We start from the raw sequence: 25,108 nt of genomic DNA on the forward strand, positions 1-25,108 counted from the left end.
GGTGTCGGGTGGTGCGGGATGGACCGGTGTGAGGTGTTGGGGAGTGCGGGTTGTGAGGTGTCGTGTGGTGCGGGATGGACTGGTGTGAGGTGTTGGGGGGTGCGGGATGTGAGGTGTTGGGGGGTGCGGGGTGTGAGGTGTCGGGGGGTCTCTGGGACTTCTCACATCTTGGGGACTGTGTTACCATTTGATAACAATCTCTATATGTTGCACAATGTGATTTGGCGCCATTTTCCCATCACATCCCAGGAATATGAGGTGTCGGGGGGTGCGGGATGTGAGGTGTCGGGGGGTGCGGGATGTGAGGTGTTGGGGGGTGCGGGATGTGAGGTGTTGGGGGGTCTCTGGGACTTCTCACATCTTGGGGACTGTGTGACCATTTGATAACAATCTCTATATGTTGCACAATGTGATTTGGCGCCATTTCCCGATCACCCCAGGAATATGAGGTGTTGGGGGGTGCGGGATGTGAGGTGTCGGGTGGTGCGGGGGTCTCTGGGACTTCTCACATCTTGTGGACCCTGTGATCACCCCAGGAATATGAGGTGTGTATCGGGTGGAGCGGCCTGGGCCCGGGTGTTGTTGCTGTTTCTCCTCAGTCCCTGATCCTCACAGAGAACAAGCAGCAGCTCCTCGTCCTGTGTAATAACCTCCTCCTCCAGACCCCGCCCCTGCTTCCTGTCACGTGACCCGATGATGTCAGCAGATCTTTATAGAGTACAGACAGGACTTACAGCCACTACCGACCCATAGGAAGTACAGGAAGACACGAAAGAGACTGGTGTGTACATTACATGGGACTGCAGGAGGGGGAGAGGGGTGTACATTACATGGAACTGCAGGAGGTGGAGAGGGGTGTACATTACATGGGACTGCAGGAGGGGGAGAGGGGTGTACATTACATGGGACTGCAGGCTGGAGGAGAGGGGTGTACATTACCTGGGACTGCAGGAGGGGGAGATGGGTGTACATTACATGGGACTGCAGGCTGGAGGAGGAGAGGGGTGCACATTACATGGGACTGCAGGAGGGGGAGAGGGGTGTACATTACATGGGACTGCAGGCTGGAGGAGGAGAGGGGTGCACATTACATGGTACTGCAGGCTGGAGGAGGAGAGGGGTGTACATTACATGGGACTGCAGGAGGGGGAGAGGGGTGTACATTACATGGGACTGCAGGAGGGGGAGAGGGGTGTACATTACATGGGACTGCAGGAGAAGGAGTGGGGGTACATTGCATGAGACTGCAGGAGGAGGAGAGGGGTGTACATTACATGGGACTGCAGGCTGGAGGAGGAGAGGGGTGTACATTACATGGGACTGCAGGATGAGGAGAGGGGTCTACATTACATGGGACTGCAGGCTGGAGGGATGAGAGGGGTGTACATTACATGGGACTGCAGGCTGGAGGAGGAGAGGGGTGTACATTACATGGGACTGCAGGAGGGAGAAGAGGGGTGTACATAACATGGAACTGCAGGAGGAGGAGAGGGGTGTACATTACATGGGACTGGAGGAGGAGAGGGGTGTACATTACATGGGACTGCAGGCTGGAGGAGGAGAGGGCTGTACATTACATGGCAATGCATGCTGGAGGAGGAGAGGGGTGCACATTACATGGGACTGCAGGCTGGAGGAGGAGAGGGGTGTACATTACATGGGACTGCAGGCTGGGGTAGAGAGGGGTGTACCTTACATGGGGCTGAGGGAAGGGGAGAGGAGTGTACATTACATGGGACTGCAGGCTGGGGTAGAGAGGGGTGTACCTTACATGGGGCTGAGGGAAGGGGAGAGGGGTGTACATTAAATGGGACTGGAGGGGGAGAGGGGTGTACATTACATGGGACTGCAGGCTGGAGGAGGAGAGGGGTGTACATTACATGGGACTGCAGGCTGGAGGGGGAGAGGGGTTTACATTACATGGGACTGCAGGCTGGAGGAGGAGAGGGGTGCACATTACATGGGACTGCAGGCTGGAGCAGGAGAGGGGTGTACATTACATGGGACTGCAAGAGGAGGAGGAGAGGGGTGTACATTACATGGGACTGCAAGAGGAGGAGGAGAGGGGTGTACATTACATGGGACTGCAGGCTGGAGCAGGAGAGGGGTGCACATTACATGGGATTGCAGGCTGGAGGAGGAGAGGGGTGTACATTACATGGGACTGCAGGCTGGAGGAGGCGAGGGGTGTACATTACATGGGACTGCTGGAGGAGGAGGAGAGGGGTTTACATTTCATGGGACTGTAGGAGGAGGAGGAGAGGGGTGCACATTACATGGGACTGCAGGAAGGGGAGAGGGGTGTACATTCATGGGACTGCACATGGCGGGGGGGACATTACATGGGACTGCACATGGCAGGGGGGACATTACATGGGACTGCAGGAGGAGGAGAGGGGTGTACATTATATGGGACTGCAGGAAGGGGAGATGGGTGTACATTACATGGGACTGCAGGCTGGAGGAGGAGAGGGGTGCACATTACATGGGACTGCAGGCTGGAGGAGGAGAGGGGTGTACATTACATGGGACTGCAGGCTGGAGGAGGAGAGGGGTGTACATTACATGGGACTGCAGGCTGGAGCAGGAGAGGGGTGCACATTACATGGGACTGCAGGCTGGAGCAGGAGAGGGGTGTACATTACATGGGACTGCAGGCTGGAGCAGGAGAGGGGTGCACATTACATGGGACTGCAGGCTGGAGGAGGAGAGGGGTGTACATTACATGGGACTGGAGGAGGAGAGGGTGCACATTACATGGGACTGCAGGCTGGAGGAGGCGAGGGGTGTACATTACATGGGACTGCTGGAGGAGGAGGAGAGGGGTTTACATTACATGGGACTGGAGGAGGAGGAGAGGAGTGCACATTACATGGGACTGCAAGAAGGGGAGAGGGGTGTACATTACATGGGACTGCACATGGCGGGGGGGACATTACATGGGACTGCACATGGCGGGGGGGACATTACATGGGACTGCACATGGCGGGGGGGACATTACATGGGACTGCACATGACAGGGGGGACATTACATGGGACTGCACATGGCAGGGGGGACACTACATCTTTCCTGTAATCTCCTCCGGTCTCTGGATTTCTCTTCTTCCTCCTCAGGTTCTTACAATCCAGAATCTTCTATATCGGAGAATATTCCGGAGCGACTCATCCAGGATGGAGAGAGGGGGGGACAAGATGGCGGAGAGCGTCCTGCGCCTCACCCTAGAGATCCTGTACCGGCTGACAGGAGAGGTGAGAGCCCCCCATATCATGTGGTGGTGGGGGATGGGACATGGATGTGGTGATATTATCCCGCTGTCTCCCCATAACCAGGATTACACATTAGTGAAGAAAACGTCTAGTGAGCGCTGTCCGGCCCCTGTGTATGAAGAATGGGGGGGACCCCTGCGCCCCATCCCCCGGCCTCACCCCCTGATACATGACCAGATCCTAGAACTGACCATGAAGATGACGGAGCTGCTGACTGGAGAGGTGACACTGCTGGGAATGCTGGGACATGATCCAGTAATGGAGGCTCCGGGGGATGACTGTAGCCATTGTGTGTGTCAGGTTCCTATAAGGTGTCAGGATGTGGCCGTCTATTTCTCCATGGAGGAGTGGGAGTATGTAGAAGGACACAAGGAGCGCTACCAGGAGCCGCGGAGCCTTGCATCACCAGGTAATAGACAGGACTATAGACACGTGTCCCCTCTGTATTATCTGTATATATAATACATATAGTCTGTGTATGTGATCCCTACAGTCCCTCCATCCAGGGAGAGAAGATCCCCGGAGAGATGTCCCCGTCCTGCACAGGAGGATCAGGTAGGTGGAGATGTCTCTCCCTATGAGCTGTAGACGGCTGTCACCTCCTGCTCCTCAGTATTAGATGTCTTCTCCTGGAGGATGGAGCATAGACATGACATGTGCTCTGGATCTTCTCCTGGTGTGATGAGCGCTGGAGATCTCCGCGGTGACCTGTAGATGGGTCATTATGTCTTTTGTCTTCTGACTATTATATTTGATTCTCAGCCTCTGAATGAGGAGACAGATGTGGAGAGTCTGGATATTGTAGCTGTAACCATAAAAGAAGAGACGTGTGTGAGTGATGAGGACTTCCCTGCAGATAACCCTACAGGTGAGTGGTCACCGCTCTCAGAGGACCATCACTGTCGCTCAGCATGGTTGGCCTCCTGCGCTATGTGACTTTTGGGCTGTTTTACCCCTCCTGCCATCCTCTGGGGTTATTATGAGCTCCCCTGGTCCTCCCGGGCTGCTGAGATTCTTGTCTAGGAGTTGCTGCTCTCCATACATATCCGTGCTCCAGTCTCGTGTTCTGGAAATCCAGACCTGCCACATAACACTGGGAGATGCTTAGGCAGCGAGCAGGCAAAATAGATGAAGTAGAGGTAGGTACTTCCTACTCGAGGAGCTCTCTTTCTGGTGCCACACTTTAAGTACCTGAAACCATAAGAAATCCTGCGATGTGAATCTTCATATATTAGGGCTGTATTTAGGGTATTGTTAGGGATATTTATCAGGCGAGGGTCTCCCCTCTCTAGTAGTTGTAGAGTGAATTATAAATTGGTGATAGATCCGGTACTCCGGTTCTGGGATGAGCGCAATATCAGAATACCCAGACTCCAGTATCTTGTAGAAACATCTCATCCTTTATCAGTCATTTGTCGCTCTTCTATACGTGGCCGAGCTCCTCAGTATCTGGGTGACAGGACGGGGCGATACTTCCTTATCCCAGTATCCGGAGGGGATGTTCTGGCTTATACTTTATCAGGGACCTCGTGGTGCTCATCTTGTCCTGACTTTCATTGAATTGGTGATAACTTGGGAAACCCTGCAGAAGATGGCTGTGGCGGTTCTGGTATCTCCCGGTCTTAATCCCCCGCCGGCTTCTCCCTTCCTATAGAGTTGCTGCACAAGTCTGGAAACTGAGGAGATTGGGGTTTGGGATATCCCGGGCAAAACCCCGCTCTGGGAGATTGAGGGTTAGATGTCAGATGTCCGTGCTGCCCGATTCTCACTTCTGGAAAGATCATGGTATAAGAACCTTGTCACATCCTGATATAACAGTAAAACGCTCCAGGATGGCTATAATGTACCATGTACTAGCGTCTATAGATGTCCTCTATAGGCAGGAGGTGGCCGTAGGTTGCACAGGCCACAGAGTGATAATACTCTGCATTTTTGAGGAGTATTTATGGCCAAGGACGAGTACAAATGGGTTCTGACCTAATGGACCCATCACATATCAATTGTATCTGGTTCTGTTCTGGAGCAAAAGACTGAATGTAGGAGATTTTGATCAGGATCATCTGTACCACTAATCCACCATGTGACATGGCCCTAAGGCCTGGTTCACACACAGTATTTGCATTTTAATTGCACACACTATTCAAGTACAGTAGGGAAGATTTTCTGATCGCTGCTGAAATGTCACAATATCATTTTTAAATGTAAAGCAATTGGTCTGGTTCCGGATCACAGGAGTCACAATTCAAGCGCAGTGTGTGAAGCCGTCTGTGAAGGATAATGTGATGTTTCGGACCCCTGAGGGGTACTCAAGGTCAATTAATTGTCTTTTTTAGACACTCCCAGAACGCACGGGTTCTGAGAGGCGCAGGAGTGAATTAGAGTTGTCCACACAATGTCCGGATATGGCACAACAATAAATCACAATCCTGAATGGCTATAAGACCCTCTCCACTAGCCTCACTGAAACAGAATCTTATCAACCCAATTAAGCTGCCACCAGCTTGCCCTTAATATAAGCCCGGTCCTTAATGGGATTTTATTGGTTGAGGAACAAACCCGGCAGCATGTATATAACTGAGACATGGACGTTGGGGTTTGTGGAGTTAAAAGAGCAACACAAGTTAAATTTTATATTAAATTGTCTTAATGGCCCACTAGACAAACAGTACACACAATGGAGATATATATGTATTATACACACAGAGTACAAAGTACACGGGTAGGACTGCAAGTATCAAAATGCAGTTACCTTGTGTGGGCCTAATGGAAACTGATAGGCCACACTTAAAGATCCTTCCTGCGGTTGTGATGGTGAATAGTTTTCCAAGGCAAAGACACTGGGTCTCAGCATAGCAAAGCATAGCATCAGGGTTCTGGTCTCATTGGATCCGGGTGAATCCCTGGATGACATTGATACCAGACATGAACCATTTGCTATGGTTCCATTTAGAGATATTTGTATTTCTGTGTCCAAGACAGCTAGAAATTAGTGGGTTTAGAGTTATACCATTCCCTGGTAATACCGGATCCAAACATGTATTTTCCCTTTGGCCGAGATGGACCATAACTCCATAACCAACATATTGGGCTGAGATTTTATGACACTTTGTCTCTGGTTTAAAAAATGGAGGAAAGCTCCTGAAGCCTCTGCAGCAGTCGGTGCCCTGGAGTCTCCGGAAACTCCTTTGAGGCTCTGCCTCCCGGAGTGATGGGTAACTCTAGGTAGTTCAGGCAAATCAAGACGAGGCTATGGGAAAGTAAGGGATATGAATGGCTTGATGAACATCTGGTAGTGAATCCCCCTTATACATATATGTTCATCACACTGACCTTGGGGCTAGTTTACATGGTGGTACAGATTTTTCTGATCAAAATCACCTCGTTCAGGCAACATCCAGCCCAATTGCTGACGACCAGAACTTACCTGACATTGAGTGTGCAGACCCGAATCTCGCTCCTCATGGTAACCCTTATGATCTCCAGATAGCAGGCCTGTGAGGAGGAATGGCTGCATTATCTCCAAATATCCCTCAGGGAGGTTTTATTCTTGTCCAGGAAGGCCATCACCATTCCATGGTTGGACGGACTCTGTCAAAGTGGAGGAACATGGTGATTACTGTAACCCTTACGTACATATTGTTTATAAAAATAGAGGACACCCGGATAAATTCTATAAGGTTTGGGTGTCACAGTCGCCTTGTTTTCTGTCACTGGACTCCAGGTCTGTCCGGCTGCAGTTCTCTCCAGAGCAGAAGGTGATCCCTCTGATACTTCTTTGACCCTTTCCTTTTACTTTATTTGCAACTCAACCCGCAACTAGTATCTGTATCCTGAGGTTTGCCGTCTGTCTGATCTCGCACTTTAACCCCCAGTACAGAAATCTGGAGGTCACTGCCGGGAGACCCTTAGACGCCTCCTCATGGAGCAGTTTCCAGGCAGCGACCACTGATCCGACTGCACCAAAGTCACCAGCGCCTCCTGCTGGAGGGACACGATCCATCCCGCGACACCACAAAAGGAAGCAGTGGAGCTCAGAACCTTCTGCTCAGGCTCCTTCCTGTAAATGTCCCACACAGACATGAGAGATAAAGTTGAAGAGTTTCTTAACCCCTTAACGCCGAAGCCACTTTTCACCTTCCTGACACGGCCCATTTTTTCATATCTGCTCTGTGTCACTATAAGTGGTTATAACTTTGGAACACTTTTACATATCCAAGTGATTTAAAAATTGTTTTCTCGTGACACATTGTACTTCATGTTAGTTGAAAAATTTTGGTGGAATGTTTTGCATTTATTTATGAGAAAATCAGATATTTGGTGAAAATTGGGAAAAATTCTCAATTTTCAAACTTCAAAATGTTCTACTTTTTCCACATATAGTTATAACAGCAAAAAAACGTAATAACTATCATTCACCGAATGTGTACTTCATGGACATGGTTTTTTATGCATACTCTTATTTTTGTAGGATGTTATGGGGCTTTGAACGTCAGGTGCGATTTTTCACATTTTCATAAAAAACGCAAAATCCTGCTATTGAGGGACCTGCTCAGGTTTCAAATCACTTTGAGAGGCCTAAATAAAAGTAAAACCCCATAAATTACCCCATTATAGAAACTACACCCCTCAACGTACGTAAAACATCCTCTTCAGCTCCCAGAAGAGGATCGGAGCCACGCCCCCCTCCCCCCGGTAAGCGCCAACTGCGGCGTGTTAGGAGTTAACACCCGCGATCGGGAATGGACTTCCCGCGATGCAGTACTATTATGTCAAATGTCGGGAAGGGGTTAAAGACCCATCGCTTCTGTAGGCAGGGAACAGTGTAGAGACAAGGCCAGCATGGGGCAGATGTGGTCAGATGGGTCTAGAAGTCTGAGGTCTAATGATGGACGGCAATGTCTTCTCTCCTTTGAGTTGCTTAACAATTTACCTACAAGTCTTCCACATTGTATTTATTTCTACATGTAAATGTTGTAAGACATCAATTACTTGTTTTACATTTATATTATTTTTGGCTTTGGCAGATGACGGCTCCAGGAGCTCAGAGGAACATCTGATGTCTTCTGTCTGGAATGATCCTGGTACCTCACAAGATACATATGAAGCACAGACCATGACCCCGGATATACCCCCAGCCCCTCACAGGGAAGACCCCTCATCTTCAGATTCATCATGGATGGAGAAGGAACAGGAAACTCAAGGAATGGATCGAGGATCTCACCCAGGGGAGAAGAAATATCAATGTTCAGTATGCAGCAAATCATTTAACAGGAGCGCAGAACTTGATCAACATCTGAGAATTCACACGGGGGAGAAGCCATTCTCATGCTCTGAATGTGGAAAACGGTTTACTAGGAAATTCATTCTTGTTATACATCAGAGAAGTCACACGGGGGAGAAGCCATATTCATGTTTGGAATGTGGGAAAAGTTTTCGTGCAAAATCGGAGCTAGTAAGACATCAGAAGGTTCACACGGGAGAGAAGCCTTTTTCGTGTTCAGAATGTGGGAAATGTTATACTCAGAAATGGGATCTCAATCAACATCAAAAAACTCACACAGGGGAGAAGCCATTTTCATGTTCTAAATGTGGAAAACATTTTACTAGGAAGTCGTATCTTGTTTCACACGAGAGAGTTCACGTAGAGGAGAAGCCGTATTCCTGCTCGTATTGTGGGAAATGTTTTGCCAGTAAATCCTACCTTGTTATACACCAGAAATTTCACACGGGGGAGAAGAAATATTCATGTTCAGAATGTGGCAAATGTTTTATCCAGAAATCAGAATTAGATACTCATCTGAGAATTCACACAGGAGAGAAGCCATTCTCCTGTTCAGAATGTGGGAAGTGTTTCCACCAGAAATCACAATTGGATACACATGTGAGACGTCACACGGGGGAGAAGCCGTTTTCATGCTTGGAATGTGGCAAGTGTTTTAACCAAAAATCACAATTGGATACACATTGGAGAATTCACACGGGAGAGAAGCCATTCGCATGTCCAAGATGTGGTAAATGTTTTGCCCGGAAATCAAGTCTCGTTATACATCAGAGAATTCACACAGGGGAGAAGCCATTTTCATGTTCAGAATGTGACAAAAGCTTCACTAACAAATCTGCTCTCGTTGAACATCAAATAACTCACAGAGGGAAAACATTTTCATGCTACGAATGTGGAAAAGATTTCGCAAAGAAATCAGTTCTTGTTAAACATCAGAAAATTCACACAAGGGAGAAGCCCTTCTCGTGCTCCGAATGTGGGAAAGGTTTTACCTCTAGGTCAAGTCTTGTTCAACATCAGGAAACCCACACAGGACAGTCGCTATTTTCTAGTTTTAATTAGTTTACGGAAAAAATTAGTTTCGGCCTGTGAGACATTGGAGTGTGAGGGCCAGATATGTGCTGATGACTCGGGGTTATGGAAACCACCGCTGTGTGTATGAGCCCATAGAAATACACAGGGCCGTCTGCTCTCCCGAGAATCCACCACTAAATGATCGTTTCCTGCGCATGAGAAATGATGAGTCCAAAATCTACAATCGCCAATAAACCTCTGCGATCCAAAAAGTGAGGACTCCGATATCAGCCGTGTGCACGGAGGACCTCACAGTAATAGACAGAACAGTCTAAAATCTTGTTACATTTTCTTATTAAATGTTCTCTCCTTGTGTTAGTTTCTTTCTTTATTCTTTACATGGTACCTAGACCATATCCCTCCACCAAGGCACCCAAGACTGCACACCTCCACCGAGGAGCTCTAGTCCCTATCCCTCCGCCGAGGCGCCCTAGAACACACACCTCCATCAAGGACCCCTCGTCTTTATCCCTCCGCAGAGGCGCCCTAGACCGCACACCTCGACTGAGGCCCTTATACCATATCCCTCCGCCGAGGCGCCCTAGAACGCACACCTCGACTGAGGCCCTTATACCATATCCCTCCGCCAAGGCGCCCTAGAACGCACACCTCAACTGAGGCCGTTAAGCCGTATCCCTCCGCTGAGACACCCTAGAACGCACACCTCGGCTGTGGCCCTTATGCCGTATCCCTCTTCCAAGGTGCCTTAGAACGCACACCTCAGCTGAGGAACTTATACCGTATCCATCTGCCAAGGCGCCCTAGATCGCACAGCTCCTTCAATGCTTTCTAGAGCAGTGATTTTCAACCTGTGTGCCGCGACACAAGGTTGAGTGTGCCGCGGGGAAAGTTCCCCGAACTACACTGCCCCTGTGTAGAGCTGCCCCGTATTTCTGCGCCCATACTTACCTCCAAGCCCCGCGTCGGCAATCCGCCCGTCTTCTGTAGCTCCTGCACCGTGCGGCCCATGTCAGGTGACTGACGCGACCTGACGTCAGGTCACGTAAGTCACGTGACCAGAGGCGCGCGATGCAGGAGCTACAGAAGGTGGGCGGATCGCCATTAGCAGTGACGGTACGTGGAAGAAGACTTCAAGGGTAAGTATATAGGGTTATTATTTGTATAGGGTCTTTTTTTTTTATTAGTAAACGTAGGCTGGGGCTTTTTACTTGTTAAGGGAGGCCTTTAGGGCCTTTTAATTAGAAAAGGGAGGCCTCTGGGGCCTTTTAATTAGTAAGGGAGGCCTCTAGGGCCTTTTAATTAGTAAGGGAGGCCTCTAGGGCCTTTTAATTAGTAAAGGGGGGCCGCTACGGGCTCTTAATTAGTAAAGGGAGGCCTCTAGGGGCTCTTAATTAGTAAAGGCAGGGCGCTAGGGTCTCTTAATTAGTAAAGGGAGGCCGCTAGGGGCTCTTAATTAGTAAAGGGAGGCCGCTAGGGGCTCTTAATTAGTAAAGGGAGGCCGCTAGGGGCTCTTAATTAGTAAAGGGAGGCAGCTACGGCCTTTTTATTAGTAAAGGGAGGCCGCTACGGGCTCTTAATTAGTAAAGGGAGGCCGCTAGGGTCTTTTAATTAGTAAAGGGAGGCCGGTAGGGTCTTTTAATTAGTAAAGGGAGGCCGCTACGGGCTCTTAATTAGTAAAGGGAGGCCGCTAGGGTCTTTTAATTAGTAAAGGGAGGCCGGTAGGGTCTTTTAATTAGTAAAGGGAGGCCGCTAGGGTCTTTTAATTAGTAAAGGGAGGCAGGTAGGGTCTTTTAATTAGTAAAGGGAGGCCGCTAGGGTTTTTTATTAGTAAAGGGAGGCCGCTAGGGGTTTTTTATTAGTAAAGGGAGGCCGCTAGGGGTTTTTTATTAGTAAAGGGAGGCCGCTAGGGGTTTTTTATTAGTAAAGGGAGGCCGCTAGGGGTTTTTTATTAGTAAAGGGAGGCCGCTAGGGGTTTTTTATTAGTAAAGGGAGGCCGCTAGGGGTTTTTTATTAGTAAAGGGAGGCCGCTAGGGGTTTTTTATTAGTAAAGGGAGGCCGCTAGGGGTTTTTTATTAGTAAAGGGAGGCCGCTAGGGGTTTTTTATTAGTAAAGGGAGGCCGCTAGGGGCTTTTTATTAGTAAAGGGAGGCCGCTAGGGGTTTTTTATTAGTAAAGGGAGGCAGCTAGGGGCTTTTTATTAGTAAAGGGAGGCCGCTAGGGGTTTTTTATTAGTAAAGGGAGGCCTTTTATGACTGTTTTAGTGTAATTTTGTGCTATTTTGGTTGGTGGTGTGCCCCAGGATTTTCTAAGTATAAAAAGTGTGCCGCGGCTCAAAAAAGGTTGAAAATCACTGTTCTAGAGTGTATTCTACATCTGTGATGTCACAGTAACTACATTATACAGTGACTGGTATTAAACGGTCTGTATCTAGACATTTCAATATGAGGATCAGCATGGAGGGATCAGAGGCAGTGACCATTCTTTAATTTAGAGAAAAGTAGAATGTATAGAATTGTGGGAGCCTTATATGATAATCCCCCCCCCCCTTGTGGACTTTTACTCCATATATAGGGATTGTTATGCCCACACCAGCCATCAGTGTTAATTCCTTCAGTGCCTCCATCAAACGCAATGGCTTGTATGGGCGCCGCCATCTTGGATCTGGCACCAGCCCCCACCACCCCGACATTATCAGAGGCGCCGGCTAATTGCTATGACAGCCAGGACCCTTAGGAAACAGCAGGATCTGTAAAGGAGCCTGCATTCTGCTAATATAGAAGGGGGTCTACAATTACAGTACAGTCCCCGCCCCCCCCCCGCCTTTACCTAGACCATCAGTTAAAATACTCTCCAGGTATCACTGTGTCACAGAATAGGTTCTGTTATAGTGTTGTTCCAGCCGGGCTGTCGGACAGTAATCGCCACTGTTGACTATGAAGGGAACTTGGCGTTAGTTGTGCAGGCACTGGGGCATATAGCAACACATGGATCCCTATATCCACAGACACGCTGTCCTCGGAGGTTTCTCCTACTCCTCAGGGGTATCTATCTCCAGCCATGCTCCATTGTCGCCCATGAGCTGCTCTGTGTCGCACCCTGCTCTGATGAAAACTCCTCCTAACGGGTCCCCTGGCTGCATAGTGCAACACCTGACCACAGGTCCAGCCACCCACCCCACAAGCCTCGTGTCGACTGCCCTACACTTGTCCCTCCTCGTCTGTCACCATTAGATCCCCCATCATGGCCACAAGAGCACAAACAATGGCATCACCAGGGCTGACCATATTGGTGGCCAAAGCGACACTATTACATGAAACCAGCGGACAAGGAGATGAAGGTCCGTGCCCACTCATCCACAGTCCCATGTAACACACATCTCATTCCAGGAAGACAGGCAGTCCCATGTAACATCCGCCTCAGCCCCACCACAGACACAGTCCCATGTAACATCCACCACATCCCCCACCAGACACGCAGTCCCATGTAACATCCACCTCAGCCCCACCACAGACACAGTCCCATGTAACATCCACCACATCCCCCACCAGACACACAGTCCCATGTAACATCCACCACATCCCCCACCAGACACGCAGTCCCATGTAACATCCACCTCAGCCCTCTCCAGACACACAGTCCCATGTAACATCCACCTCAGCCCCCTCCAGACACGCAGTCCCATGTAACATCTGCCTCAGCCCCACCACAGACACAGTCCCTTGTAACATCCACCACATCCCCCACCAGACACGCAGTCCCATGTAACATCCACCACATCCCCAACCAGACAGGCAGTCCCATGTAACATCCACCTCAGCCCCCTCCAGACACACAGTCCCATGTAATATCAACCTCAGCCCCACCCCACCCGTAAGTCCCATGTAACATCCACCACATCCCTCACCAGACACGCAGTGCCATGTAATATCCGCCTCAGCCCCACCACACACACAGTCCCATGTAACATCCGCCTCAGCCCCACCACACACGTAGTCCCATGTAACATCCACATCCCCCACCAGACACGCAGTCCCATGTAATATCAACCTCAGCCCCCTCCACACACGCAGTCCCATGTAACATCCACCTCAGCCCCCACCACACGCAGTCCCATGTAATATCAACCTCAGTCCCCTCCACACACAGTCACATGAAACATCCACCTCAGCCCTCTCCAGACACGCAATCCCATGTAACATCCACCTCAGCCCCCAACAGACATACAGTCCCATGTAGTATCGGGCTCAGCCCCACCACACACGTAGTCCCATGTAACATCCACCTCAGCCCCCTCCAGACACGCAGTCCCATGTAACGTCTCCCACCAGACATGCAGTCCCATGTAACATCCACCTCAGCCCCCACCACACAGTCCCATGTAATATAAACCTCAGCCCCCACCAGTCACGCAGTCCCATGTAACACCCACCTCAGCCCCACCACACACGTAGTCCCATGTAACATCCCCCACCAGACACGCAGTCCCATGTAATATCAACCTCAGCCCCCTCCACACACGCAGTCCCATGTAACATCCACCTCAGCCCTCACCACACGCAGTCCCATGTAATATCAACCTCAGCCCCTCTCCACACACACAGTCCATAAAACATCCACCTCAGCCCCCAGACATGCAGTCCCATGTAACCTCCACCACATCACCCACCAGACACACAGTCCCATGTAATATCAACCTCAGCCCCACCACACACACAGTCCCATGTAATATCCACCTCAGCCCCCTCCTGACACGCAGTCCCATGTAATAATGATAATTCTTTATTTATATATAGCGCACACAGATTACGCAGCGCTGCACAAGCATGTCAAATAGTCCCCCACCAGACACGCAGTCCCATGTAACATCCACCTCAGCCCCCACCAGACACGCAGTCCCGTGTAACATCCACCTCAGCCCCCACCAGACAAGCAGTCCCATGTAATATCAACCTCAGACCTGTCCACACACGCAGTCCCATGTAATATCCATCTCAACCCCCACCACACGCAGTCCCATGTAATATCAACCTCAGCCCCTCCATACACGTAGTCCCACATAACATCCACCTCAGCCCTCACCACACAGTCCCATGTAACATCCACCTCAGCCCCCTCCACACATGCAGTCCCATGTAATATCCACCTCAGCCCCCACCACACAGTCCCATGTAACATCCACCTCAGCCCCCACCAGACACGCAGTCCCATGTAATATCAACCTCAGCCCCCTCCACACATGCAGTCCCATGTAATATCAACCTCCGCCCCCTCCACACATGCAGTCCCATGTAATATCAACCTCAGCCCCTCCATACACGCAGTCCCATGTAACATCCACCTCAGCCCCCCCAACAGACATGCAGTCCCATGTAACATACACCTCAGCCCCACCAGACACGCAGTCCCATGTAATATCAACCTCAGCCCCCTCCAGACACACAGTCCCATATAACCTCCAGCAGACACGCAGTCCCATGTAACCTCCAGCAGACACGCAGTCCCATGTAACCTCCAGCAGACACGCAGTCCCATGTAACCTCCAGCAGACACGCAGTCCCATCTAACCTCCAGCAGACACGCAGTCCCATCTAACCTCCAGCAGACACGCAGTCCCATCTAACCTCCAGCAGACACGCAGTCCCATCTAACCTTCAGCAGACACGCAGTCCCATGTAAGCTCCATCTCCTGTAGCAGTCCCATGTAACCTCCAGTAGACACACAGTCCCATGTAACATTCACCAGACACGCAGTCCCATGTAATCTCCAGCAGACACGCAATCCCACGTAACCTCCAGCAGACACGCAGCCCCATGTAAGCTCCAGCAGACACGCAGCCCCATGTAAGCTCCAGCAGACACGCAGCCCCATGTAAGCTCCAGCAGACACGTAGTCCCATGTAAACTCAATCTCCTGTAACATTCCCCTGTAAGCTCCAGCAGACACGCAGTCCCATGTAAGCTCCAGACACGCAGTCCCATGTAAGCTCCAGACACGCAGTCCCATGTAAGCTCCATCTCCTGTAGCAGTCCCATGTAAGCTCCATCTCCTGTAGCAGTCCCATGTAACCTGCATCTCCTGTAGCAGTCCCATGTAACCTCCATCTCCTGTAGCAGTCCCATGTAACCTCTAGCTCCTGTAGCAGTCCCATGTAAGCTCCATCTCCTGTAGCAGTCCCATGTAACCTGCATCTCCTGTAGCAGTCCCATGTAAGCTCCATCTCCTGTAGCAGTCCCATGTAACCTCTAGCTCCTGTAGCAGTCCCATGTAAGCTCCATCTCCTGTAGCAGTCCCATGTAACCTCTAGCTCCTGTAGCAGTTCCCTGGCTGCTCCTCCCTCCATACACACATGTGATCAGACATCACTCCCGCCCCGCCTCCTCCACTTGTCGTCACAGTGGCCCCGCCCTCGCAACGTGAGAGACACGCCCCTTCCCGTGACGTCACATCACCCAGTAGCGGCTTCAGAGTGTCTGTTCACAAATGATAATAAGGAGGCGGAGATTACTAAGTCAATGGAACGTTTCCGGGTGTTGACCAATAACTGAACTGAAGAAAACCGCAGCACGTGTTGTATAGTGGTGTGTACAGCGCCGGATACAAGAGGGGGGGTGTACAGTACATGGGACTGCAGGCTGGAGGAGGAGAGGGGTGTACATTACATGGGACTGCAGGTTGGAGGAGGAGAGGGTGCACATTACATGGGACTGCAGGCTGGAGGGGGAGAGTGGTGTACATTACATGGGACTGCAGGCTGGAGGAGGAGAGGGGGGTACATTACATGGGACTGCAGGCTGGAGGAGGAGAGGGTGCACATTACATGGGACTGCAGGCTGGAGGGAGGAGAGGGGTGTACATTACTTGGGACTGCAGGCTGGAGGGAGGAGAGGGGTGTACATTACATGGGACTGCAGGCTGGAGGAGGAGAGGGGTGTACATTACATGGGACTGAAGGCTAGCGGGAGGAGAGGGGTGTACGTTACATGGGACTGCAGGCTGGAGGAGGAGAGGGTGCACATTACATGGGACTGCAGGCTGGAGGAGGAGAGGGGCGTACATTACATGGGACTGCAGGCTGGAGAGGGAGAAGGGCGTACATTACATGGGACTGCAGGCTGGAGGAGGAGAAGGGTGTACATTACATGGGACTGCAGGCTGGAGGAGGAGAGGGGTGTACATTACATGGGACTGCAGACTGGAGGGGGAGAGTGGTGTACATTACATGGGACTGCAGGCTGGAGGAGGAGAGGGGTGTACATTACATGGGACTGCAGGCTGGAGGAGGAGAGGGGGGTACATTACATGGGACTGCTGGCTGGAGGTAGGAGAGGGGTGTACATTACATGGGACTGTTGGAGGAAGAGAGGGGTGTACATTACATGGGACTGCAGGCTGGTGGAGGAGAGGGGTGTACATTACATGGGACTGCATGCTGGAGGAGGACGGGGGTACATTACATGGGACTGCAGGCTGAAGGGAGGAGAGGGGTGTACATTACATGGGACTGCAGGCTAGAGGAGGAGAGGGGTGTACATAACATGGGACTGCAGGCTGGAGGGGGAGAGTGGTGTACAGTACATGGGACTGCAGGCTGGAGGGAGGAGAGGGGTCTACATTACATGGGACTGCACACTGGAGGAGGAGAGGGGTGTACATTACATGGGACTGCAGGCTGGAGGGGGAGAGGGATGTACATTACATGGGACTGCAGGCTGGAGGGAGGAGAGGGGTTTACATTACATGGGACTGCAGGCTGGAGGAGGAGAGGGGTGGACATTACATGGGTCTGCACATGGCTGGAGGAGGAGAGGGGTGTACATTAAATGGGACTGCAGGCTGGGGGCTGTACATTACATGGGACTGCACATGGCTGGGGGTTACAATACATGGGACTGCATATGGTGGGGGGTGTACATTACATGGGTCTGCACATGGTGGGGGGGGATGTACATTACATGGGACTGCACATGGCGGGGGGTGTACATTACATGGGTCTGCACATGGTGGGGGGGGATGTACATTACATGGGACTGCACATGGCGGGGGGTGTACATTACATGGGACTGCACATGGCGGGGGGGTGTACATTACATGGGACTGCACATGGCGGGGGGGTGTACATTACATGGGACTGCACATGGCGGGGGGACATTACATGGGACTGCACATGGCGGGGGGTACATTACATGGGACTGCACATGGCGGGGGGTACATTACATGGGACTGCACATGGTGGGATGTACTTTACATGGGACTGCACATGGCTGGGGGGTTGTATATTACATGGGACTGCACATGGCTGGGGGGTTGTATATTACATGGGACGGCACATGGCGGGGGGGTGTACATTACATGGGACTGCACATGGCGGGGGGTACATTACATGGGACGGCACATGGCGGGGGGTGGACATTACATGGGACTGCACATGGCGGGGGTGGACATTACATGGGACTGCACATGGCGGGTGGGACATTACATGGGACTGCACATGGCGGGTGGGACATTACATGGGACTGCACCTGGCGGGTGGGACATTACATGGGACTGCACATGGAGGGGGGTACATTACATGGGACTGCACATGGCGGGGGGGGGGACATTACATGGGACTGCACATGGCGGGGGGGACACTACATCTTCCCTGTAATCTCCTCCGGTCTCTGGATTTCTCTTCTTCCTCCTCAGGTTCTTACAATCCAGAATCTTCTATATCGGAGAATATTCCGGAGCGACTCATCCAGGATGGAGAGAGGGGGGGACAAGATGGCGGAGAGCGTCCTGCGCCTCACCCTAGAGATCCTGTACCGGCTGACAGGAGAGGTGAGAGATCCTGATGATGTCACATGACCTCAGTATCTCTGGTAATAACAGGTCATGTGATCTTCTATTAATAATAATACAGGCGGTCCCCTACTTACAGACGACTCCTAGTTACAGACGGACGCCTCTGCCCCCTGTGTCCTCTCTGGATGTTACTATAGTCTCAGACTGCACTGATCCGCTGTAAAGTGTCTGTAATGAAGCTTGGTCCCTTTACAGCAAAACATTTTGAAATTCCGAAAATCTTTTGTCTGGATCTACAATGATAAATTATACAGTGTTGACTTACATACAAATTCAACTTAACCCCTTATCACCGACACTAGTTTTCAGCTCAAGGACCAGACTCGATTTTTCACATCTGCCCTGTACACCCCTCTCACGATAATTGGTTATAACTTCGGAACGCTTTAACATATCCCGGAGATTGTGAGAATGTTTTCTCGTGATACATTGTACTTCATGTTAGTTGTAAAATTTAAGTGATACGTTTTGCGATTCGTTCTGAAAAAAAGTGAAAATTTGGCAAAAGTTTATAAAAATTCTTCATTTTTGAAGTTTGAAATGTTCTGCTTTCCAGACAGGAAGTAAAACTACCCAAAAAGTTTGATAATTAATATTTACGGAATGTCTTCCTTATGTTGGGATGATATTTTATGCGTCCTGTCCTGTTTCTCGGATGTTATGAGGCGCAGAACTTTAGGAACAATTTTTCTAATTTTCATGAAAATTGCCAAAACTCACATTTTGAGGGAAAACTCAGCTTCCAAGTGACTTTGAAAGGCCTAAATAATAGTAACACCCCATAAATTACCCCACTATAGAAACTTCACCCCTCAACGTCTGTAACACAACTCCTATTGAGTCTATTAACCCTTTAAGTGTTTCACATGGGTTAAAACAATATGGACCTGCGATTTAGAAACGTTAGAATTTTTTGGGAAAATACATTCATTTAGGCCAAAACTGACAGTTTCATAATAAATTAAATGATGAAACGCACTGCAACGTTTTATGCCCAATTCCTCCCGAGTGTAGCGATACCCCATATGTGGTGGTAACCTGCTGTACGGGCGCACGGCCGAGTATAGAATGAATGGAGGCGCCGTCCACAGCAGATTTGTATTGTCACATTGTACAAGCTATAAATTTTAATTTTTGTGAACATATGAGGCTTATTATGTACGGGATGATGTACAATGTATAGATCATTCATTTTGGGGGTCTATAGCTTATTCATGAGATTTTATTAACTATTTCAAGGGGAACACAAACAAAATCATCAATTTTTATTTTGGATTGTTAGAATCCCCCCCCCCCCCGCTCACCGTAACGTAAAAATAATATTTTATCTTTATTCTCTGGTCACTACGATTGCGGTGATTCCTCAATTATATGATTTTTCTTATCTTTGTGCTCAATTTTCCTGAGCAAAACCAATATTGGAGAAAATCGCATTGTTTTTACTATTGACAACTTTTCAGGGCCATGACTTCTGTATTTTTCTGTTGTCAGATCTGGTTGAGGGCTTATATTTTGCGTAAAGAGTTGCTCTTTTCAGTCGTATCATATTAGGGAATGTGACTGTTTTTGATCGCTTTTTAGAATTTTTTTGGTGATGCTGTTTGATGGAAAATTGTATATTACAGGAAGTTTTTTGTGGGTTTTTTTTCGTCGATCACCGAGCGGGTTCAATATTGAGTTAGATTTATTGTACAGATTAATACGGACGCGGTGATACCAAATATGTACTTTTTTGTGTGTTTTGTATACTTTATTTCGAATTTATGTGTAACTGGGGAGATTATGGGACTTGTATTTTATTTATTTATTTAATCATTATTTATTTAATTATAAAATGACTAAATCTTTTTTTTTTTCCACTTATTTTCTACTTCTTGGCTTGAACAAGTGTTCATCCAATTGCTTCTTCAAGCCTTTACACTGCAATAAACTTGTTTTGCGGTGTAAAGTGTAAGTTTCTGAGCATGCTCAGTTTCTTACAGTCGGTTCCTGCCAGGAGGCGGAACTCGGCGGGGAGAGAAGCCGACAGCCTCGGGTCACTCGCCAGACCCCTGGATTGAGGCAGGAGGGATCGGATCTCCCAGTAAGCACATCGTGGGGTCCGATCCACGGTGGGGATACTTACACGCCGCGGTCATGCTTGACCGCGGCGTGTAAAGGGTTAAACACCCGGGATCAGAATTTTTCTGATATCACAGACTGGCACTATACTGACCCGATGTCCCTAAATCTTCTTCTGACTCGCCACCGTAGAAAGGCGTTGCGTCAGACAAAGTACCCTTAATGACCGCCGTAAAAAGCCGATAGGGCGGTCATTAAGGAGTTTAAGAACAAACCTATGGACCCGATCTTGTATGTTCCCCCTGACTGCCTGTAGTTGGTGATATAAGACTGGTGTCACCAGATGTGTCTTTACCCCCTCACTAGAGGGAGCTCTTCCCCTTATATCTATGGGGAGGTTTCCTTTGTCTTTTCCCTCATAACTTTTACCTCAGGATCATTGTCTTTCTCTTCTGTCTCTAGAAAGATCTTAGCTCCGCCTCTTTCCTTATTTCTCTTCCCATTTGGTGATTAGTTTAGTTGGGAGGAGTTATGACCTAACAAGAGTGGCAGCTCCTTAGCTAAGCTTGGTTGTGCTGTGCTCCTATACAATACATGAGGCCGTATACAAAGATAAACCAAACCAACAAGAAGGTAGAGACAGAGGCGAGTACACGAGGGGAACGTGCAGGATACATCACACAAACCCCACACCCTTATACATGTAATAGTATTATCCCGCTGTCTCCCCATAATCAGGATTACACATTAGTGAAGAAGACGTCTAGTGAGCGCTGTCCGGCCCCTGTGTATGAAGAATGGGGGGGACCCCTGCGCCCCATCCCCCGGCCTCACCCCCTGATACATGACCAGATCCTAGAACTGACCATGAAGATGACGGAGCTGCTGACTGGAGAGGTGACACTGCTGGGAATGCTGGGACATGATCCAGTAATGGAGGCTCCGGGGGATGACTGTAGCCATTGTGTGTGTCAGGTTCCTATAAGGTGTCAGGATGTGGCCGTCTATTTCTCCATGGAGGAGTGGGAGTATGTAGAAGGACACAAGGAGCGCTACCAGGAGCCGCGGAGCCTGACATCACCAGGTAATAGACAGGACTATAGACATGTGTCCCCTCTGTATTATCTGTATATATAATACATATAGTCTGTGTATGTGATCCCTACAGTCCCTACATCCAGGGAGAGCAGATCCCCGGAGAGATGTCCCCGTCCTGCACAGGAGGATCAGGTAGGTGGAGATGTCTCTCCCTATGAGCTGTAGACGGCTGTCACCTCCTGCTCCTCAGTATTAGATGTCTTCTCCTGGAGGATGGAGCATAGACATGACATGTGCTCTGGATCTTCTCCATGTTCCTCAGAGATAAGTAGCGCTGGATTCCCGGCCTCTTCTCCAGCATCTTCTGACTATTAGAATATTTGTTTCTCAGCTTCTGGATGAGGAGAAAGATGTGGACATTATCGGTGCAGCCATAAAAGAAGAGACGTGTGTGAGTGATGAGGAGGAGTGTGAGGAGAACGCCCCGGCACATGTCCCCCCAGGTGAGTAGTCACCGCTCACAGAGGAGGAAAACATTATGTGTTTAGTTCAGCAGACACGGGTCAGGATTGGGTGACATTGGTGAAAGCCACAATCTGAGATGAAACATGGAGGTATCTCCTCACCATTACAGGAATCGGTGGAGCTCAGAACCTTCTGCTCCGGCTCCTTCCTGTAAATGTCCCACAGGGACATGAGAGATAAAGTTGGAGAGTTTCTTAAAGACCTATCACCTCTGTAGGCCAGGAACGCAGCGTATTGCCCCCCGTCCAGTATAAACAGTGTAGAGACAGGGGGAGGATGGGGCAGATGTGGTCAGATGTTACTACAGGTCTCTGAGGACTAATGACGGACGGCAATGTCTTCTCTCCTTTGAGTTTCTTAATTATGTAATTTATCTCCAAGTCTTTTTTAATTGCACTTACATAGAAATGTTCTAATATCGTGGCTAAAATATTTTCCATTATATTATTGAAACATTTTATTTTCTTTTTGTCAGATGACTATATGAGGAGCTCAGAAGAAAATCTGATATTTTCCGCTTTTAATTCCTATCGTTATTGTATCACAGAAGATGCCGATCCGTCCCTTGATCCTATTATACACGTCTCATCTTCTGATTTATCACAGACGCTACAGCAAAATGACTTTCAAGGAAGGGATCAAGGATCTCACATAGGGGAGAAGAGATATCAGTGTTCAGTCTTTAGCAAGTCAATTAAAAACGAAGAGGAACTTGATCATCATCAGAGAACTCACACAGGGGAGAAGCCATTCTCATGCTCCGATTGCGGGAAACTGTTTACTCAGAAATCATATCTTGTTAAACATCGGCGAATTCACACAGGACTGAAGCCCTTCTCGTGTTCTGAATGTAGCAAATGTTTTTATAGAAAATCAGATCTTGTAAGACATCTGAGAAGTCACACAGGGGAGAAGCCATTTTCATGTTCAGAATGTGGGAAATGTTATACTCAGAAATCGGATCTTCTTCAACATCAAAAAACTCACACAGGGGAGAAGCCATTCTCATGTTCTGAATGTGAAAAGCATTTTAGTAGGAAATCCTATCTTGTTACACATCAGAGAACTCACACGGGGGAGAAGCCGTATTCCTGCTCACAATGTGGGAAATGTTTTTCCGCCAAATCTTCTCTTAATACACATCAGAGATTTCACACAGGGGTGAAGCCGTTTTCATGTTCAGAATGTGGGAAATGTTTTACCCAGAAATCAAATCTTGTTATACATCAGAGAATTCACACGGGAAAAACCATTTCCATGTTTAGAATGTGGGAAATGGTTTAACCACAAATCACAATTTGATTCACATCAGAGAATTCACACAGGAGAGAAGCCAGTGTCTTGTGTTCTGAATGTGGGAAATGTTTTACCACGAAATCCTATGTTATTAGACATCAGAGAACTCATAGAGATGAGAAGACAAACTCAAGCTCACAATGTGGAAAATGTTTTAATAACAAATCTCATTAAACATCAGAAAACTCGCATGTGACGGCCACCATTTTCTTTTAACAGTTTTCTAGAAAAATTGTTCAGTCTGTGTGTCCTTGGAGTGCGAGGTCTACTTATGCTCTGAAGACTCACACATGGGGCCTTTGAAACCATTGCTGTATGTAAGAACCCATAGAAATACACAGGGCTTTGTGCTCCCGCTAGAATAAACAACAATGTTAAATGTATCCCACCACCGAGGCGTCCTAGACTGTATCCCACCACCGAGGCGTCCTAGACTGTATCCCACCACCGAGGCGTCCTAGACTGTATCCCACCACCGAGGCGTCCTAGACTGTATCCCACCACTGAGGTGTCCTACACCTTTTATGTTCTTCAACAAAACAGGAAATGTGAGAAGCCAGAAAAATCAAATAAAACATAACTTTACTCCTCATGATTAAAACCGATGATGCGCCAATTCATATAAATCACTTTGGTCTGTAACTACAAGTGTTCATTTGCAATGTGTCTGGTACATACAAATATTCCACTCATTTCCAATTCAACCTAAGGCAGTAGACAACCAATTGCACCGATTTAAAATGAACCTGTCACCATGATGGTCGTCCTTACATGAAGACGGCTTCCAAAAGCTGACAGGTTCGGATAGCCAATGCTGTGCTGATTTTGAAAATGCCTTTGTCAGCATTCTGAATAATTTCAGTAGTTTACATAAGTTTATTTCACATTACCTGGCTCCCTTCCAGCAGCATGTGGTGAGCCCCTGGGGAAGGGGTCAGCTGCGGCCTGTGTCAGTCTCCTCCATACTCATGCGGCTCCTTCCCTACTTCCTCTCACTTGTATTGAGCAGGGAGGGAGGGGGATGGTGTGGAGCAGAGGAAGAACACATGAGGAGACCGAGACACAGACACACAGGCTGCAGCTTCAATACTTTACCTTGCACCTGTTCATTGACTTTAGGTTGTTATCAGTCAAGATTGCAAGTATTGTGTCCAGGGTGTAACTAGGAGAGGCAGGGGCCTATAGCAGACTTCTGAATGGGGCCTCTACTCCCTCGGATAATATATACACTCACCGGCCACTTTATTAGGTCCACCATACTAGTAACGGGTTGGACCCCCTTCTGCCTTCAGAACTGCCTCAATTCTTCATGGCATAGATTCAACAAGGTGCTGGAAGCTCCTCAGAGATTTTGGTCCATAGTGACATGATGGCATCACACAATTGCCGCAGATTTGTTGGCTGCACATCCATGATGCGAATCTCCCGTTCCACCACATCCCAAAGATGCTCTATTGGATTGAGATCTGGTGACTGTGGAGGCCATTTGTGTCCAGTGACCTCATTGTCATGTTCAAGAAACCAGTCTGAGATGCTTCCAGCTTTATGACATGGCGCATTATCCTGCTGAAAGTAGCCATCAGATGTTACAGGGTACATTGTGCTCATAAAGGGATGGACATGGTCAGCAACAATACTCAGGTAGGAAAATATTCCCCACACCATGACACCACCACCACCAGCCTGACCCGGTGATACAAGGCAGGATGGATCCATGACACCACCACCACCAGCCTGACCCGGTGATACAAGGCAGGATGG

General features: G+C 49.0%; 2 protein-coding genes across 2 annotated transcripts in view; one reads left to right on the forward strand and one right to left on the reverse strand.

Annotated features, from left to right (window-relative positions):
• LOC140085330 (uncharacterized) overlaps positions 1-25,108 on the reverse strand; it is a 309,037-nt gene that overhangs the window by 90,983 nt on the left and 192,946 nt on the right. The window lies entirely within an intron of this gene.
• Positions 641-23,905, forward strand: LOC140114004 (uncharacterized). The gene is given in 14 exon segments (XM_072132676.1): positions 641-781; positions 3,115-3,489; positions 3,568-3,676; positions 3,761-3,822; positions 4,030-4,135; positions 8,292-9,599; positions 16,136-16,161; positions 18,269-18,403; positions 21,227-21,385; positions 21,464-21,572; positions 21,657-21,718; positions 21,918-22,029; positions 22,527-23,295; positions 23,297-23,905. Coding segments are annotated over 13 exon segments (3,522 nt in total). The 5' UTR covers positions 641-781; positions 3,115-3,171; the 3' UTR covers positions 23,544-23,905.

The sequence above is a fragment of the Engystomops pustulosus genome, chromosome 1 (genome assembly GCF_040894005.1).
Source record: "Engystomops pustulosus chromosome 1, aEngPut4.maternal, whole genome shotgun sequence".
Classification (NCBI taxonomy): domain Eukaryota; kingdom Metazoa; phylum Chordata; class Amphibia; order Anura; family Leptodactylidae; genus Engystomops; species Engystomops pustulosus.